Genomic DNA, 20,886 nt, shown 5'->3' with positions numbered 1-20,886 from the left:
TATGTATTCATTTTGGTGAATTTATGTATTATTATTTTTTTCTGCCTTTATTGAAGCGTTAAAGATGTAGTTACTATGAATAATTGTTAAACTGCAGCATATGGTTTTGAAACAACATAAGAATGAGTAAATGTTGGCCAATATTTTTGTGTGTGAACTGTCCCTTTAAATGTACTCAGTGATGAGATCCACACTCCAACTGTGGTCTTTAAGTCGCACAGAAATCAACTCTCCAGCCTCCAGTGACCTATAGTTCTGCCTTAACCTCAAGCACAGTCTATGTGACTCACAAGTGACAGACATTAATTCTGAAACTGTATGAATGATGCGGTGACATGATTATTGAGTTGTTGTGTGAGCGTGTCTGAGCTCATTGGCACCTTTACACACACCAATCCCTCCACCCCTCGACTCTGTTAAAACAAACTGTGCTTTAACACTCCGTGTGAAGTCCCTGAACGAATCACAAACATATTCCCTTTAACACCTCTTAATGGTGAAAATTAGTTCATTTATTTTTTCTGGATTACTGTTTTACCTTTCTTTTTCCATTCAGACGATCCTGTCGTTTTTACACAGAAAACATTAACAACCTCCCTTTACTGCAAACATTACAGGGCAAATTAAGAATGAATTGTGGCCTGGTTGACTAGTCAGCTTTCATTGGCCAAGGCCCAACCAAGAGGCCGTCTGACTGACATGTAAAGCAACCAATCACAGCGTCATGTTTAGGGGCATGAGACCAGCATGCATCTAATAAATTATTAATTTAAGTACATCTTGCAATTTTACAGCAACAATGGTGCTGTGAACTTCACATGTTTTTGAAAATCCAGCGTTTAGTTGATCCCGATAAGCGCTAATTTTCACAGTTGTAAACACAACAGCGTTCTTCTTCCATGAGGGGGTTTGGCTTCACGACGGCTTTGTTTCCAAGCGGACCGTTAAAGAACGTGAAACCTAGAAATCCTAGAGAATTCAACCAATCAGATGACGACTTCGAAACTCCCAAAGTGTTTCCCAATTGTGTGCCTTATGCATCAGACGTTTAGCCAACGGTCCAGTCTGTCTGAGACTGAAATTAGAGTTGCGTTCACCCAATATCTTAATTACTATAAGGTTTCTGAACTGTAAAAAGCCTTCATGTACTTGTACTTGTAGAACTTGTGATTACAACCAGGGCTTGACATTAACATCTGTCAAATGCATGTGGATTTTAGCACTCATTTCATTTGCTCCAGATGAATATTGTTGGTGTTGCAGGGCTTGAATTTCAGCATGGAATTGCGCGTGTTGCACATAATTTTATATATTCCTGCAGATTTTGTGCTCAGACCCAAAGTGCAGCACATAAAGCCGCCTCTCAGCACTAAATTGAGTTATTTTTCGCTGCTTATAGCGCTTAAACAGTCAAATACACACAAAATAATGTCAAAATGCTGGTCTTGGCGAGCAGTCAGTTGTTGTGAACGTAAACAGTTGAAAAAGAAAACGCATGTGTAACAGTATAATGGATCAGCGCATCAGGTCTTAAAGTGACAGAAGCCTAATATTAAAAATATATATATGGCAGTTTTTCCCATCAATGTGAAAATGCTAGTAACTTTGGAAAACCACTAGCCACAGGCTGGTGAGCAAAAAAGTTCATGTCATTGTCAAGCCCTGATTACAACGTGTTAGTTACGACTTGTACCATGTGGCCGCTGTACCTGACCACTGCAGATTTAAGGTGTGTTCAACTTGAAGCTGCGCTGTGCAGACCGATCGGTGTATGACATCAAAGTACTGCGAGAGTGATTCAAAAGCAAATGGAGCTTTATTTACGGTAATTACAACATGGTATGAATGCGGCATAGCAGCCGACTGACTAAAGGAAGTATGCAAATAAAGTAGTCGCAAACGCAACCAAAAAAAACATAAAAAGTCCAGTGTAATTCTCCAACTTACAGGTCAGAGTTCTAGGATGCAACAGACTACCGCGATCTATCGACTTTACTGAGGCTATACAGCAAGTCAATGTTAGAAAAAAAAACACTGCAAGGTCTTGAGGTAATTTTTTCAAAGTTTTATTTTAACTTGAGCGTTGAGTTTTTAGAACGGCACGTCAATAGACGCAAGTGCAATGGTCAAACATGTCCGTCTAGCGCATATTTACATTGAAAAACAATGGAAAAGTAGAGCAGTGGAATGGAAAAACACATAGGCTGCATCCATAAATCGCATATTTAAGAGTAGGTTCTTATTTTGAACAAGTAATTACTTCACGACTGCTAAAAAAGTATGTTCTATATAGTATGAATGTAATCCGGACGTTATACATTCGCCATGTTGTCATTATCATGTGACTTTACCAGCGTCAGTCGCTTCACTGCCATTCAAAAATCCTCTCCCGTGGCCTCATGGGATAGTAAAGTGTCCATCGTATGCACACTTCAATCTCGCCGGGAGTGGTAGGTCATTCGGGTACTCTTTCATGAGTACTGTGAATTCGGACATACTCATGTTGTCACGTACTGTCTATACAGTAGGGAAGTATGCGATTTCGGATGCAGCCGTACTGTGTGAACGACCCCTCACTCAACCATTGCAATGCTTTAAAATGCAGCAGAAAGTACCGAGCATGTTGGGAAACATGGCCATTATAATGTTCTTCTTATTCTCATTTGATCATCATATGATGAATTACTGCTCCCATGATAGCTAGAAACAAATGGAAACACTTTTAAATAAAGTTTTTTTACCACCTGTTTTTCATGGCGATAAATAGCACAGGCTAAAAGCATTGATATTTAGCAGTCTAATTTACATAGAAATGTGTATTTGCTTGAAAACAATGATATTTTAATTTTTTTTTAATGTTATTAAATTTTAGATTTTATTTTTAAATAGGCATGGTGCAGTGCAGGGTTTTTGAAATATTGCGCCCTCAAGTGGCAAGACAGTTTTGTGCCTTTCCTCTCTGACAGGAAATGACCTTGTTAACAAATACTAAATCAGGATCCCTCATTTCACTAAAAACCACACGCTAAAAACCAATACACACATACGAACGAAACGAACAAACAGTCTGACATGATGTGTTGAATCCTGGATGGCAGCAGAAAGTGATATTGCACTGAAGTAGATGTCTCCAGATTCACCGACGCATTTTCCAGTAGTCCGCATACAACAGCTGAATGAATGTCTGGAATTATGATTCCATTTGGGTGCCTCCAATTAATGCTGAAGGGCTGGTTACACAATGACGATAGGACAGCAAAGGTGGCGGTCTTTTTGTTTGCTTTACAGAGGAAAAACAAGAAAGCCAGAAAAGGTGGAGTACTGCCATCCTCCTACCAGATTCCCCTTCTCCAGTTTCAGATAAACTTTGTCTTCTTTGTTGAGGTGCAGGAGGACTCCATTGGTGGCGGCCTCACGTGTGACGTCTTTGTCTCCTGCGAAGGCAGAGATGACCGGTTTTCCATTCAGCATTAAATTCACCTGAAACACAAAGAGAGAAAATCAATGCAGAGATCTCAAGTATGTACGTTTTACAGGGCTTATTTCATGAATCTATCTACTTCCATGATGGTTACATTTATGAAGAAGAAAAAAATACATTTATTTATTTATTACAATTTCTTATTACAATTTTCATAACACTTGACTTAAAGCCTGCATTTAGTATTATAAAGGTTTTAATAGTGCCTTATATTGTAATCCACTATATATTTTCATTACAAATGTAATCATCATGGTAAAAATGTTAGCTATTTTAATGGAAGACTACTACAGTAAAACCTGTAAATTGTGAGTTACCACACAATAAAATGAAAAATTAAGTTCAACAAGGTAATACATGCAATATTACTGTAAAGAGCTGTAAAAATATAAAGGAGAAAGTATGAATGACCTTATATTTACAATGAAAATCTATATAATATTTTAAATTAAAAAAAATTTTTATAATTAAGCTTGAAATAACTTAATTATGGTGAAAATGTACAGTACTTTATTTTAAGAATATTTTACAGTATTTTTTTTACAAGTAAAAAGCAAGAATTACCATTTTTTTGTGATAGATTATAAGATAATTGTTGCTTTTTAGTTACAAAAACAATTTCAACAACATGCATCATGTTAAATATATTTAACTAGAGTAACTGAACACAATAATACATGTATGTTGACATGTATGTATTTTTATTAAATGATGTTTTTGTAAATAAAAGTATTATAAGTCTCCTTATAATATATGGAAAAGCACTGAAAAAGTACTATTATAATTCCTGTATGACAAATAACATCTGATTATGTTTTAAATGGTTAAGTTTATGTTTAACTTTAAACATACTGACTATCCAAGGTGTATTGTAAGGCATTGTATAATAAATTGAAAATACAGGCTTCAAATGTTACCCAATTTCTATATTCTCGAACTCTGTTCATTACAAAATAAAATATGATATAAAAATAAAAGTGATTAAATATATTCTTTCTGTGCTCACTTGTATAGTCTGGCTCTGGTACACTTTAATAACGTGGAAGTTAAAGCTGTAGACTCCTTTCCGGGGACAAAGAAAGACGGATTCCAACGTGAAATAGTTTCCTATGTTGACAAGAACCTGTAAAAGAGTATTACAGAGGTATCAGACCTGATGCCATTATAATGAAATATCCTATCCACACTACAATTATTTGTTCTGTGAAATATGTATACTTGCGATTTCTAAAACCTCAAAAGACCTTGAAAAAACGTTAGTGTCAGATTAGAAAAGGCAGCTGGAATCAAATATGAATGCACTCATGCTTACAATTGGACTTTTCAATAATAATCCTCTGCAGCAATGAAACAATACTACAATCCTGCCATCACACCAAATTCTCATTCTTACGGTCATGCTGACCGTGATTCCATTCTAATGCTGTGATGAGGCACCATGAACTATAGCAAATGCAGGGCAATCAATCATAGGTGGATTTTCACTCGCGCAAGAGACAGAAACTGCATCTGAAGTGACAGACACCATGGAAAGATGTGTTTTCACAGACTTTTTAATGCACAGTGGCAGCCTGCTATACTGTTCCTATTGTGACATAAGTAATGTTACAAATGATTTCTATTTCAAATAATTGTTCATTTGAGCTGTCCATGCTGTTATTTATTATTACTTCTTGTTTTATGCATCTTTTTTTAGAGCTGCTAACTATATATATACATACATATTATATACTATATACTATAACATAACATATAAGAAGGATTTCTGAAGGATCATGTGACACTGAAGATTTATGATGCTGAAAAATCAGCTTTGGTCACAATAAATTACATTTTTAAATATATTCAAATAGAACAGTTATTTATTATTTTTGTAATAATATTTTACAATATAACCGTTTTTTAACTATAGTGTAAAAGCCCATTCACAACAAGGACGATAACTACAACAATAACAATAAAGATATTAATCATTCTAAATATAAAAGCACAGCAGATTCCACACCACAACTATAACGATAACGGCACAGAGAAACTATATAGTGGAATCACTTCTTGAATGATTTCTCCAGCTGATGAATAATACAAATATTGACAGCCAATCAGAATCCATTCTGCTTTAAAAAGTATAAGCATTTAAAGTGACAGATGACGAAGCTGCAGTACGTGTTCACTGATTCAAACAGAATGATTTCGTCCACTAGTGTGGACACTAATATAGTTGTTGTTGTTGTTGTTGTTGTGAAGTCTCCTCAAAAAGCTGCAGAATTTGAGGTATAATTCATGTACAAATGTTGTGGGAATTAGTGCTGAAGTTTAATACTTAGGGCTGGGAAATTGTTTAAATAACTACACCATTATCTACAAAAATATATTTTTTTATTTTTACATGGTCAAACAATAAAACACCTCCTCCACCTGTAATTAGTGTTGTGGAAGTTACTATTAAAAGTAATGCGTTACAATATTGCATTACTCCCTAAAAAAAGTAACTAAACGGATTACTTAGTTACTCTTTTTGGAAAGTAATGTTGTGTTACTTTTGCGTTAATTTTTTCACCTGGGCTGGACTTGTTTGTTTGTTTGTGGCAAATGTAAAGGCCCTTTCACACCAGAAGTGAAATGAATAAGCCTCAGGCTGAAGGAAATGTAAATTCACACCTGTACTGTTAATAAAGTGAGAATAAATACATAAAGTAGCCTATATGCTTTATTTATTTATCACATTTTATTATTACAGGTCTGCATAATATCGGAGTTTGCATTTCACTGTTTTTACTAATTTTGAGGAATAGTGGAAACAATAACTATCATGTTTACACAGCGCACACACTCCCGATTTCTCCCAACAAGGTGACAGGAGAGCTGTCAGTCAATAAATGGGAAAACAAAGTAACTTGCGTTGCTTATTTACTCAGATAACTCAGATATTTTGCTGCAAATTTAAAAGTTGTAATGGCGATCTGAGCCGTTTTTCGTTCTTCACCATTTCCACAAGGGTGTAGCACAAATAATTTGCTAATAATAAATAAATAATAATAAATCCATAATTTGTCTTGTAAACCTTCCTTTTTTGTTGTCAGGTTACATTTTAAGAGAAATCAAACACAAAAAAAAGATTATACACTTATTCACGTTCCAATAACATGTATTTGATCCTTTTCAAGGTCAAAAGACTGTCTAGCACCAACCCTTTCTTCTTCCTTATTCTTCTTCAAATTATTACACGTACGTAGCACGTAAAACTAGTCAAAATCTAATACAAATAACACAAAATATGCATTTATCAAAAAACATAATCACTCTTAATATAAGGAAAAATATTTAAAAATTATTAATGTAGTTATGGCTCTAACACTCCAGCCCCTAATTGTCTATGCCGAAAGCATAACAATTATCTTGTTCAATATTTGAATAGAGTCATAACAATACTTCCTTTTCTTTTAAACAGTTTTTTAGAAAATTCTAAATTTCTATTCACAGCCTTTATGAAGTTCTTCTTCTGCTTCTGCTTCTTGCAATAAGCAGAGTTTTGTTATCGGCCTTTCCAACAGACAAGTTTTTGTCTGAACACAAGCAGAAGCATCTGGTGTGGTCCTGAGGATTCTTCCCATAATCCTAGAATTTCTTGGAGGAGCAGAATTATCCACAATGAGAACAATGTCTCCCGGTACCATGTTTCTTTTCAATTTCTGCCACTTCTGTCGTTCTTGAAGTAACGGCAGATATTCCTTAGTCCATCTGAACCAAAAGAGGTCCGCCATGTATTGAATTTGCCTCCATCTTCTACGTGAATAACAGTCCTCTTTCACAAAAACTCCCGGTGGCATAGTTACTGCTTTGCAAAGACTTGAATTCGTCAATGAATGTCTGTCTTTGACTGTAACGAATCAGACTCAGTTCTGCATTTTCCACATCTTCTACTGAAAGAGGTTTTTTGGTCAGTGTCTGTTTCAACTTGAACATTTGAGTTTGCAAATGTGCTTGTTGTCTGTTTGGATTATTTTCAGCTTGACTTATGGTAGCTTGAATTTCACGTCTCTTGTTTGATAGGTGTTGGAGTATTTCCTTCAGCCTCAACATCCAAGTGATTGCTCTCTTCAATCTGTACCATTCTGAATAATACTCAATCATTTTATCCAGAGGTTTCGCTTTTCCTGTAGCACTGACACAATTTACAGCTGACTGTTTCAATTCCACTTCCATTGCACCTGCATTATCTGGTCGCCAAGGCCATTCACTCTCACAATGAATTCTGGTCCTTTGACCCAATTTTCCTTTTTCATGAAGTTTTCCACTTTGAAGGCCATGTCTGCTGGGTTTAGCAAGGTGTTGACATACCTCCACTGTGAGGGCTCAGAAGCTTCTCTGATGAAGGAAACCCTATTGGCAACAAATGTTTTTAATCGTGAGGCTTCATTCTCAATGCATTGCAGTACTGTGAGGCTATCAGTCCAGAACGCAGAGTCTTTGAGTTGTAACCATAGACTGTAAAAAATATGGACAAAGCGTCTGTGACGTCACCCATAGACTTTCTGAAGAACGGTTTTGAAGCCGTTTATGGGGGGTATGGGCGCCGCCATCTTGGAAAATCTTGGGAAATCCTAACCCCGCCCACCTTCTGACGCAGCGCGCGTCACTCAGCTCGCTGTGCTACTCCGGTTATCTGTGTATATTTTAGGCAACGAAATATGTTATAAAACACCATACTAACTCTTTTCGTTTTCATTTAAAGAAATCTTAAACATGATAGCCACACAAATGTGGTTCAGGCAACGCGTATTGATTATATTCACTGCACATAACGTTTGCCTATTTATAAAAAAACAAAATATAAAACACAAAACTGCCTCTTTTCGTTTTAAATATAATATAAAAATATTAAACATTTTAATATGGTCCAGGCAATATGTGCATTTGTACTAAACAACAGATTTTGCAGTAAACAACATTAGAGTTTTTAAAATTTTTAAATACAATTTTTAAAATTTAAAATGACAAAACTCAACCCAGTCTCTTTTTGTTAAATTTCAGTTTTATCAATATTAGCCATTATAAAAGTATAAGTAAAAGGTATAAGAAGCTATACAAATAAAGCAAACAATTCAGTCAAACATACAAAGTCAGCGCTCTAGTCTAACCATACAACGATAAAGTTAAATAGCTTATAAAGTTATGAAACTTCCCCTCAGCCAAAACGATTGGCCAGGGAACAAATGATAGATTCAGGAGACCAAAAATCGCCCGTTAGATATACACAAGACGAATTATATCTCATGTTTAACTACTACAGAGACGCCAGAGAAAGCGGCGAACGTCAGAACGACAAGCCGAGGAAAGGCTGTTCCAGGCGGGGTACATGAGCGCCGGATCTCACAACTGGATAAAATGTTCATAAATCTTTAAATAAACCACAGATTTGAGCTTTAAACAACTACATTCTCGCCTGAAAAACTCTTAAAACTACATTTCATGATACAGAAACAGTAGTATTATATTTCAACTGTGGTAAAAAATGGCGCTTCTTATGTTGTCATTCTCCTTGGCGCAGCCTAAGCTGTCAATCAAGCTGTCAATCAAAGTTAACCACGCCCTTATTTGTCATACATTTTATATCTAAATACGATCCAAACTAACGAGTTAGAAAAAAATTCACCCCCCTCACAGTTGTCAGGCACTCGGAACCTATCGAAAAATACAATAAAAGTCCATGGGACCAACCTGTAAAAACATGAATTTATGCTGTGAAAATGGACATTTTAACATGGGGGCTATGGACATTTGCTCCCTTTTGGGACCTTCCCCTAGCGGATTTTCAATGTATTGCAGTTTTTCGCACTTCCGGGTAGGCTTCATATTTCAGATTAGAATGTTGCCCCTTGGTTGTAACTGAAGCTCTTGTTTTAACATTCTGTCCATTTTCGCTGCAATAACTGCTGCAGTCAACTCCATTCTAGGCATTATTATCTACTTCAAAGGTGCAACTCTGGATTCACCCATTACGAATGAACAGTGTTTTTCTCCTTGCTCATTTGTGAGTACTAGATAGGAAACAGTTCCATATCCATTTTCACTTGCATCTGCGAAATGATGTAATTGAGCAGACTTAGTAGTTGCAAAATTGTCTGGCTTGAAGCATCTGCCTACAATTGTTTGACAATTGTTGTATGTCCTTTTGCCGCACGTGAACCATTTTTGTGCTTGCTTTTCCGTAATGTTCTGATCCCAGCCTAATTTGTCTTTTGCATAGTTGTCTCAAAATGAGTTTCGCTGTAAGGATTCAGGGTGCTACAAGACCAAAAGGATAATATATGAAATTCACTACTGAAAGCATTCCTCTTCTCGTAGCAGGTTTCTCCTGTATGTTGATTGAGAATCTGAATGTATCTGATTCTGTGCACCACCGTACTCCAAGAGCTCTTTCAATTGTTAGATTGCTTTTATTGAAATCTCAGTCCCCTACCTCTTTGGATCTTTCCTTTTCTGGAAATGATAACGGGACTTCTCTATTATTGCTCACCCACTTAGTCAAATTGAATCCCCCTTTAGACCACATAGATATCAGACTTTGTGATAGTTTGATTGCTGCCTCCTCAGAGGCGACAGATTTTAAGCAATCGTCCATGTAAACGTTTTGGAGAATAGTATTGGCCACTTCAGCTGTTTCCTCTGTTTTTCCATTGCAGCCTTTCGCAAAGTGAAGCATGCACAACTGGGAGACGAGGTTGCCCCGAACAGGTGTACTGTCATCCTGTATTCCTCTGTAGGCTTACCTAGATCTCCTTCAGGCCACCACAAAAATCGCAAAAGATCTGAATCATAATCTGGGACTCTAACTTGGTAAAACATTGATTCCATATCTGCCATGATAGCAATTGGCTCTTGAATCGATTTAGCACACCAATGAGAGTATTGGTCAGGTCAGGTTCCTGCAACAGTTGATTATTCAGTGAGAAGCCCTGGTAGGTCGTAGTGCAGTCAAAAAAACAACTCTGATTTTGTTCTTTTTCAGGTGATATATCCCATGGTGTGGAATATACCACAATTTGTCTGTGCGTTCCAGTTGTTCTAAAGGCACTTTTTTAGCATAGCCTTTGTCAGTTATGTCTGACATGAAAGCTTTATAGTCTTTGTGAAACTCTGGGTTCCTGCTGAACTTCCTTTTGAGACTGATGGCTCTTTGTTCTGCTATGCATCTGTTGTTGGGCAGCTTATCAGGATTGTTCTTAAAAGGTAATTCAATACAGAAATGTCCATCTTTATACTGTCTTGACTGCTCAACACACTACTCAACGGTCTTCTTGTGACATTTCAGCTTTGTCACTATAATTACGTTCAGGGGAGTCTGCATTGAATTGCTCTACTAACAGCGTTTCAATGTCCACCATTGCAATCCTGTTCACTGTAAAACTTGAAGTTCTGACCTGGTCCGATTCGGTGCTCACATCTGTTCGTAAAGGCCCATTCACTATCCATCCTAATGCCGTCCTAAGAGCATAAGGTCCATTTCCCTCACTGTTTATTATTTGCCATGGTTCTATTGCCTTGTGCACATTAGCGCCAATCAGTAGACCTACCTCTGCATTGAGATGAGGAAGGATAACTTGTCTCAAATAAGGCCATCTTTCCAGGTCCTGCTGTTGAGGGATGTTTTCCTGTTTTACCGGAATCTCTTTCTGAGTGAACATTTTCAGAAGTTGTAGTCTTCGCTTTCTAAACCACTTTTTCCAGGTCTGACAGAATGTGACCATGAACAGGTTTTTCTTGTCCCATAGTATGAAGAAGAATCTCCGTCTTTCTGCCTCTCAAGTTTAACTCTCTCATTAAAGACTCGGTGCAAAATGTTGCAGAACTTCCTTGATCGATGAAAGCATATGTCTGCTTTTCTTTGACTTCATCTTGACTGGAACTATAGCAAGAATGCATTCACTGTTTACGGCCCCAGTGTATCCACAAGTTTCATGGTCTATGAAAGTTGCTCTCATGCTAGTTTTGTTCTCATCACAACTGCTGGATGTGGGACTGTTCTCCTTTTTAATGTGCAAAATACTTGGGTGACTCTTGGAAAATTCTTGACAAATACGTCTTTTCCTTCTTAAGTCCTTGTGAGACATCCAAAGCACAGTCCTTTTGTTTTCAAAAACTCAATTTTATCTTTGTGTGCTTTGCTCCTTAAACTTGAAACAGGAATTCAAGGCATGATTCTTTTGACAGAACACACATGTGACATGAACGGTTTTGTCAAGTTGAGATTTTGTCTCACTTTCTTTTTTCTGATCAGTAGACACTTGTAACGAAACTACTTCCCTTAGTAGTAACCTCTTTGTTCTTAAAGTCAGAAGCTTTGCTTTTCTTCCCAGCATCAGCACTTACTATCTCCTGATTGTCTCCAAACAAAGAGTTTTTTACTTTGGCTTGACGGTCGATATATTCCACTTAGTCTGAAAACCTAGCTCTTGAGCCCATTCTTTCATGAATATCATATGCCACGTTTCTCCAGTTCTATCTCATTTTGTATGGAAGCTTGGAGACGATAACCCTCAGGTTTGTGGGGTTGTTCATTTCAGCCATGTAATTTACATCTTTCATAGTGTTGCGGCATCCAATCAAGAAAAAAGCATATGCATTTAGCATCTTCCTGTCTTCCGTTTTGATCTGAGGCCATTTTAGTGCCTTCTCATTGTACACTGAAGCAATTTTGAGTTTGTCACCGTAATGATGTTGCAATAATCTTCTTGCCTCTTTATATCCATTTTCTGCACTCATATGTCTACAAATCCTTACGAGGGGTCTTGTGGTTCACCACTGGTATATTGCTCCAAATAGAACAGCTTGGTGTTCTCAGTTTTACTGTCTATGCTATTGTCAAAGGCTCGCATAAACAATCTGAAGTTAAGGGGATCACCAAGGAAGATTGGGACATCTCTTTGCGGTAGTTGGCACAGATTTTGTTGCTTTACTAGCATTTGAATGATCTCATTTTGTCTTTGCATTATTTGAAATAAATTGTCTTCTGAGCTTTCGGATTTTGGAAAATTTTGACTGGCATTATGAAGTCGAGTTTGTTCAGCAACAGGCTTTTGTTTTCTTCTGGTTGCAGCTTGAACATCAGAACTTTCATTATCAGGATCTTTCTCAAGTCCTGACCTCCTTTCATCCAATGTGTGCTCTGGTTGAACATATTTTTGCACTGATTCACCAGAATTTTCATGTTCATCATAAACTTTCAGTTTTGCGTTAGACACAGCAATGGTTGTCTACAGTTCTAATTGCTCCAGTTTATCTTTCAGGTTTATCTCTTCTACCTATAGAGCTTGTTTCTTTTTTAAAGAACTAACGAACCTGCTCTACTCTTTTTTTTTTTTTTTTTTTTTTTTTTTCTTACTGCTGAATCACCTTCAGAGATACTGTCACCTGGTTCAATGTCATCATTTTTTGCAGCACTTTCATCCTTTACATGTTTAATCCACTGCAGTAGCAAGAACAAAATCCCTGATTTTTGTCATATCAAACCATGCTGATTATACTCCTTTTCATCATCCAGCAAAAGCTCTTGAACGTTTTCATTTAACTCAATGAACTCCTGATACAATTTGCTGAGTGTTGTAAGAACTTCTTGTTCTATTATTTCCACATTTGCATCATTTTCTTTTAATTTGTAGATTTCTTTCATTTGAATGGTAATTTGAGCCATTTTTGACTTTCTCAAATGAATGAGTCAGCTCAAACGCTCCTCCTGCGCTTTATGCGTGTACTTGTGGCCATCTTTATCTGAGTCGGCAATTTCTTCTGCGTCATCCGTAATTCAATAGCAAGTCAAAAATCAATGAATTGAAAAAAGTAACAGCAAAATTACCTATTAAATTGTATTAAGAGTCCAGTTTCAACTTGAAGAAACAAGTTTAAATGTCTCTATACATCCAAGTACTCCAGACCGGGAAACCCGCGCATCTCCTGGTTTAGCTACTTTCGGTTTCGTCCATCGCAATAATCTCAAACTCGCAGTTTGTTCCGCTCATACATCATGGAATGTTCATAATCCTTGAAAATCCTTTTCCACTGCGGCATCAATCCTGGCACACTTCACTCAATTCCAATGTGAAGAAGTCTTTTGACTAAAATGTAATGGCGATCTGAGCCGTTTTTCGTTCTTCGCCATTTCCACAAGGGTGTAGGCTGCCACAAGAATGCGTGAATCCATAATTTGTCTTGTAAACTTTACTTTTTCGTTGTCAGGTTACATTTTAAGAGAAATCAAACACAAAAAAAGATTATACACTTATTCACGTTCCAATAACATGAATTCGATCCTTTTCACGGTCAAAAGACTGTCTAGCACCAACCCTTTCTTCTTCCTTATTTTTCTTCAAATTATTACACGTAGGCTACTTAGCACGTAAAAATAGTCAAAATCTCGCGATATAATACAAATAATACAAAATATGCATTCATCAAAAAACATAATCACTCTTAATATAAGGAAAAATATTACAAAATTATTAATAGTAGGCTAGTTATGGCTTTAACAAAAGTAATGCGCTACTTTACTAGTTACTTGAAAAAAAAAATATATATATATATATATCTTATTACGTAACTCTGATTGTGTTCCTCCAGCACTGCCTGTAATCTTTCTGGAAAAAAAAGTCCAAATCTACAGTGGTAAAAATATAAGACAACTAAACCTGAATCAAATGCTATCAGGGCCAAACATCCTACAACAGGTTTCCTAGGATTAAAACCTGCAGTGTTCTCAACACTGATGAAATTTCAGGTCATGTTCGGTAACACTGATTGAAGTGAACATCAAAAAGAAAGTGTATTTATTGTGTTCCCTTCACTTTGTAGACACAAAGATGAGTGGATGGAGTCTGGGCATTGACCCCAGCCCGCTCAAAGGTAAATTTGTACATTGCACTCTCTCTCTTTTGATCTTGGCTTTATTACAGTCGAAGAAAAACTCAAGCAAAAGGGAGAGTTTCAGCTTTTTTTTTTATGATTGACCACAAATATATAAGCTACAATACTGGGGTCCAACAGTTTTTGTTTCTCCATTTAAACCTGGAAATACAAATAAAAGTTCTGATGTAAAATGAATAAGTCATAATGAGACACTGATAATGTGCCCCTTTGTACAGAACTTTGTTCTTCCTCTGAAGAACAAGATGCTCTCTGGATAATCTCAAGTCATGCTGGAGAACACGGTCATCAGATCTGATTCATGTCAGGCAAAGCAAATACTAAGACAATATCTTAAAAATAAAGGTTCCAACGGGGGTTTTGTAGTGATGCTAAACAAAAGAACCATTTTGTTTCTGCAAAGAACCTTTCAGTGATCAGTTCTTAAAGTATCAATTTTAATAATCTAAAAAACTTTTTCTAATTTTGTACATTGAAAAAGTTCCTGGAACCATCAATGCCAATAAAGAACCTTTATTTTTAAAAGTGTTTACACTTTAATTGTTATGCATTAAACATACTAAAAAAAAAAATGCTAGAAACATTTTCACTCACGGTCTCAGATCCATGAATTTTTATAGAGCAGCGCAGCAGTGACACTAAAATCTTTTCCTATATAAAGGCAAACAAAGGCTTTCCACATAAACTAGCTGTGATATGCGCTAGGATTACTCAGCATCCCAAACAGCCAGCTCTTTTGTTGGTTCACAAAGCTCTTGGTACATTGACAAGGGCAGAATCTCTCTCTTGCAGTCTGTGAGCTCCACACAACCTTTCCCTGTGGCGTACCCCGAGCGAGACACGTGCCGGGCCAGAGGATTGGATGTGTTATGTGTGTCAAGGTCTGGAGCGCAGTGGCTGAGGGCAGCTGGTCAGTCCTGCACTTTTTTACATTCTTTTTTTTTTTGAGTTTCCTGCAGCCAAAGCAATGGGAGTGGAATAATGGCTCCTCAAGGGCAAAATGTAATCAGCTTCCTGTGTATTTCAGCAAAAAGAGACAATTTACCAGGTGAAATCTTTAGGAATTAAAGGAATTAAAGGAATTGATCATCCTAAAATGCTAATTTATTTGCTCTCCCTCATGTTTTTCCAAACCCATGTGACTTTCCTTCTTGTGTGGAACAGAAAGTGTTTGAATAATGTAGTTGGTCTCTTTTTCTATTACAAATGGGGACTGAGGCTTTCAAGCATCAAAAAGGATGCAGAAGCACCATAAAAGTCGTCTTGCACTATATTAAAGTCTTTTGAAGGCATTCAATAGCTTCAGATCTTATTCAGTCATTTTTTCCATGACCAATGTGAACGGATCATTGAGTCAGTGAGTTGAATTTGGGAATCGGTTCAGTCAGATCAATCAGTCGGATCCATGAACAAATCATTCAGATTGGTTTTCTGAACTGGATCAATTGATTCATTGAAAGGTCACAGGTGGACAGTGTGATTAATGAACTTTTCATACTTTCAGTGAATACTGAAGTAAAATTCAATCTGCTCCACACGCAAAGAAATCATATGGCTTCAGATCTTAATCAATGATATTTTCCATGACCAATCAGACAGATCATTGAATGATCATTGAATTTGAGAATCAGTTCAGTCAGATCAATCAGTCTGATCCATGAACAAATCATTCAGATTGGTTTTCTGAACTGGATTAATGGATTCATTTTTTAAAAATCTAAATAAAATTGAGGTAATCAGTTCTTTGTACTCATCCATTTTAATTGATCTTAACTTAAAATATCTGAGTAAACTGATTCAGTCATTCATTTATCATTTATGTAATCTCAACTTAAATATTTTAGTAGTGGAAACTTGGCGAGATTTAACCGTAAAAGTAAATAAACTTAAAAAGTATTAAGTAAATAAACTTCATGCATAATTGAAAAAATTACGTTATGTGGTATTGTCAAGTTCAAATAACTTTTTTTTTTTCAATTATGCATAAAATTTTATTTCTTAATTTTAAGGCAATGGGTTTCCATGACGGGTTGTGGAATTTAGTTCCCCCTACTAAATCTCCCACTTAACATTAATCTTGCTCAAAAAAACATTATATAACACTTAATTTTAGCATTTACTCTCCCTTTCGAGTATCATGGTAAGCATGCTGGGAAATCCCAGCCCAGTTTCAGTTAAATTTAAGGTTGCCTTAAATAAATGAAGTTACTAAGTTAATAAAATTCAAAACAATGAAACAATTCAGATTACTTAAAATGTGTCAATTTTGTGAACTCAAAAGAAAAAAAGTTTTAAATACTTATAAAAGTTAATTTGATTGAACTAATTTGTTTCATTTAAGTTCTCCCCCACTCAAACCAATTCATTATTTTGAGCATTAGGGTTTACATTAATTGTATGACTTCGGAAGCCTTGTAACATAAATGTTATTTTAGACAACTTTTATGGTGCTTATGTATCCTTTTGAAGGATTTGTATCTTCAGCCACAATTCATTATAATTGGAAAACATCTTAAAAATGTCGTCTTCTGTTTCACTTTTGTGTCAAGGTTTTGAACAACAGGGGGGTTAGTAAATGAAAAGAAAATGTTTGTAAGGAAGCCTTCAGAGAGACACGTCTCCAAATGTCCCGCCTTTTTCCTTTGGGAATCGATTTAATCGTGAAATACAAACACACGTTGACCTCGTCTCCAGCATAATTTTTCATTTATTCCAAGGATATTGGTAATAAAAGAGTTTTTTTTTTCTTCAGGCATGCACATCATGCAGGCTCTGTTTGATCTGACTCTGCATAATGACGTTCGCTCATTAATTCTACTACGTCTTTGACCAAGAAAGAGAACTGAATAAAATCAGGCAGGGTCATGCTATGCCAGATCTGTGTGCATCAAAACACACAGTGAATATGGATATATTCACTCAAAGCCAAGCTTATTTTCATGTTAAAGTTCATTTAAACGGAATGGAAGTGATTTAAAATACAGTATGCTTTGAATTCAGCACATGCATGAATGTTGCCAATTTATTTATTTTCAGAGTCATAAAGCTAAAGACTAAAGGTAAGCATAACATGACCCCTAGATGCACCTCTTTCAACACAAACACAGCTAAAAAATAAGAAATACAATAAGAATAAATATCTGCCCTTTACCGTCCTGACAGTTTGACTTATCAGTAATGACCTATCATCACTGTGATATTTCATACCTGTGTATCTGCTGCGATAATGGAAACCCTGAAAACATGCGTTTATGTGCTGTCAGTATCAAACACACAGATGCAATGTATAATGAACAATATTTGACACAGTTCTTACAGTAGGGTAGCTGTGAATATCTTATCATATCTGAGGTTACGAAACAAACTCTTTCATGTACAACTTTGTACAGAAAATCTTATATCCAGATATCCTCTCATCCAAATGACTTTGAATTTTGAATGTATTATTTTTCTTTTTCTTTACTCTGTAAAATAAATGTCCATTTTAAATGCAAAATAATAATTAACCTCTGCACTCATTCCAATTATCACAGTAATCTGATTTAGAATATTAACTAATGATGACAAATTAACTGAATTTGCTTTATGCCTCTTGTAATTTGAATATTCCATAACATTAGATTCACTTAGACCCTCTAAAGAAAATCCAAAATTACTGTTACGTTAAAAATAAGCAACACTTTAAATACACTGCCTGTATTGACTATATTATAAATATGACATCAATTTAATTAATTACAAAAGCAGAAACAATGTGTAGTCACAAAAAGCTTTATATAGAGGAGACCCGGGCAAGTTGTCACATGTGTAATTTTAATTCATTACCATATTTGTTGGCCAAAACAATGATATGATATACAGTATCCATTAGGTTACCTTTTACATGATTTCTCTTTCATGATTTTTTTTTTTACTGACTGTTTATTTAGCCAACATGACAGGTTCGGTTGTGACAACTTACCCCATTTAATTCAACATACCTCGAAGGTGGCCTGTGAAAAGGTCAATGTGTGTTAAACTATGTTTTTTATTTGTAGTTTAATGTATGAAACTACTGTATACATAAAGTGACTTAAAATAAACCTACCCTGAGAAATAGGGAGTAAAACATTTATTACGAGTAACCCAAAACTGTTAGTCCAGCCCACGAGCTTTACCTGGATGGTCTGAAAAGTCAAAGTCAAAAAGAAATACTATTCGTCTCAACATAACATGCGTAAAAACATGAAGATCAGCCTTACCTGGTCAAAATATATGATTCTCGTTTTATTGCTCATCTCAGAGGGCTCGTGGTTGTTGCTTCTCACCGCAGAGAAAGCCACTTTGGAGTTGGCGGCGCGCACGGAGATGCCGAGCGGCGAGGACGAGCTCTTCCAGTCGGCGGGGTTCGAGTCACAAACCACCAGACATTTGCCCTCCAGGACGATGGGTTCCGTGTCATTTTGAGAAAAAGCCAACTCAAACATGACGGCCAGGCAGAACAAAAGAGCCACGCAGTCGACAAACGCCTTATTTAAGGGCTTTATGGACACCATGATGAACGATCTCCAATGAAGTCTAAATCCAAACGGCTCTCCCGAACCCGTCACTTCGCTTCTGCTCCGTGTCCGTGCTCGTTTACGCCAAACATCCGTCCGGACACCAGCTGCTGATTTACAAATCACCAAATGCGCGTAGGTGGCTGCAACAACCTTATGTCTATAGTCATTTTTTTATTGTTATACTTATTTCCCTGTGTGTTATTGATTCTGATAGTTTTCAACTTCAGAAGATCTGTCAGGCGAGTTTTGGACAGTTGCAGTTTCTCCGTGGGTTCCTGGCGACTCCGCGTAAAAATCCACTCAGTGCGCACAGCAATGCTATTATATATTATCCGCAGTGCATGGGCAATCGCCACTTCGTGTCCATATTAGTTTTGCGCCATGAAAATAGAGAAGGATAGCCTACTAAAGCAAACCCTCAATGACCCCCTAAACACATCTGTGGATGTTCCTCTCTCTCTCTCAACCACAAGACACTTCTATGAGCGCGCGCACACCCTTAATGACGCCCGACCATTCACTCACTGTGACGACTGGTGCGTAACGTCAGATGATTTTTCAATATCCACCTGACACCCAGCAAATAGTGTTACATAGGTAATTAAGTAAAGTTTTTATTATTATTTATATTTATGTACAATAATTATTATTATGATTACGATTAATACAAATAATATTTATGTAATTCAACATATTTAATGATATATTTAATATACCAATTATTATTATTATGAATACAATTAATGCATATTTTATACTAAACTATTAATTATAATATTAATATTATTAAAGAATATATTAATAACAATATATATATATATTTATTTATTTTTCCAATTTGTATTAAATTAATATTTATATAAGTCGTACTCAAAAGTTAGCTTACCCCTTGAATCTGCAAAATGTTAATTATTTTAACAAAATAAGAGGGATTATACAAAATGCATTTTATGTTTTATTTAGTACTGTTCTGAATAAGATATTTTACATAAAAGATCTAAAAGATAGCTGAATTTATAAAATGGCCCCGTTCAAAAGTTGACTTACCCTTGATTCTTAATACTGTGTGTCGTTACCTGGATGATCCACAACTGTTTTTTTTTTTTTTTTTTTTTTTTTTTTTTTTTTGATGGTTGTTCTTGAGTCCTGTGTTTGTCCTGAGCAGTTAAACTGCCCAATGTTCTTCAGAAACATTCTTCAGTTTTCCAGCTTCTTTTGCATATTTGAACCCTTTCCAGCAGCGACTATAGGAATTTGAGATCCTTCTTTTCACACGGAGGACAATTGAGGGACTCAAACACAACTAGTAAAATAAAAGGTTAAAACATTCACTGATGCTCCAGAAGGAAACACGATGCATGCACGTGGATCCAGGTAATGACACACAGTAAGAATATATGTTAACTTTTTTGTAAATGTAGCTATTGTTTTTTTTTTATAAATTCTGCTATTTTATTGTCTTGAGGACTATATGTAATATTTTATGTAAGACATCTTATTCAGGACAGTACTAAATAAAACATAACATGAATTTTCTATGATTGATCTTATTTTGCCAAAATAATTAACATTTTACAGATTCTCCAAGGGGTATGAAAACTTTTGAGCACAACTTTATTCATATCATTGCCCACACCAGAAAAATACATAATACTTTAATAAAAAAATGTATATATGTATATATAAATATGTATGTCCAGTTAATACAAATGGACTTAAAAGCAGCTAGTGGCATGTCTGGTCTAATATCTAGAAACAAAAAATATACAGCCACTGCATTGGACAAATGGGTCTCAGGAGAATACTGCATTTCATACACATGCCTCAAAATTAAAGAAAATACTGAGTGAAGTATAAGAAGGACAAGCAATTCATGTGCAATCTATAATGGAGCAGAGAAGCATTTCAATATTTGGCTTTATGCGTTTGGCGCTACTTTATGCA

The 20,886-nt window shown here is 35.9% G+C and overlaps 1 protein-coding gene across 1 annotated transcript; it reads right to left on the bottom strand.

Moving 5' to 3' along the window:
• Positions 1 to 2,059: 2,059 nt before the first annotated feature.
• Positions 2,060 to 19,425, bottom strand: cbln4 (cerebellin 4 precursor). Its single transcript, XM_079849934.1, has 3 exons — positions 18,643 to 19,425; positions 4,488 to 4,604; positions 2,060 to 3,480 (listed from the first exon to the last, which is right to left on the bottom strand). Exons 1-3 carry the CDS (start codon positions 18,934 to 18,936, stop codon positions 3,283 to 3,285), a joined length of 609 nt encoding a protein of 202 aa, XP_079706060.1. The 5' UTR covers positions 18,937 to 19,425; the 3' UTR covers positions 2,060 to 3,282.
• Between the last annotated feature and the right edge of the window lie 1,461 nt (positions 19,426 to 20,886).

This window comes from Squalius cephalus (assembly GCF_949319135.1).
Source record: "Squalius cephalus genome assembly, chromosome: 18".
Classification (NCBI taxonomy): Eukaryota; Metazoa; Chordata; class Actinopteri; order Cypriniformes; family Leuciscidae; genus Squalius; species Squalius cephalus.
The sequence above is the reverse complement of the archived record's forward strand: the minus strand, read 5'-3'. Positions and strand labels throughout refer to the sequence as shown.

What these genes read in the sequence shown, in the direction of transcription:
- cbln4 (XM_079849934.1), bottom strand. Translation starts at nt 18,936, where the DNA reads ATGGTGTCCATAAAGCCCTTAAATAAGGCGTTTGTCGACTGCGTGGCT. An exon ending in GAATCATATATTTTGACCAG is followed by an intron (nt 4,605 to 18,642) that starts GTAAGGCTGATC and finishes ACTCTTTTACAG; the next exon opens with GTTCTTGTCAACATAGGAAA. An exon ending in ACCAGAGCCAGACTATACAA is followed by an intron (nt 3,481 to 4,487) that starts GTGAGCACAGAA and finishes TTTGTGTTTCAG; the next exon opens with GTGAATTTAATGCTGAATGG.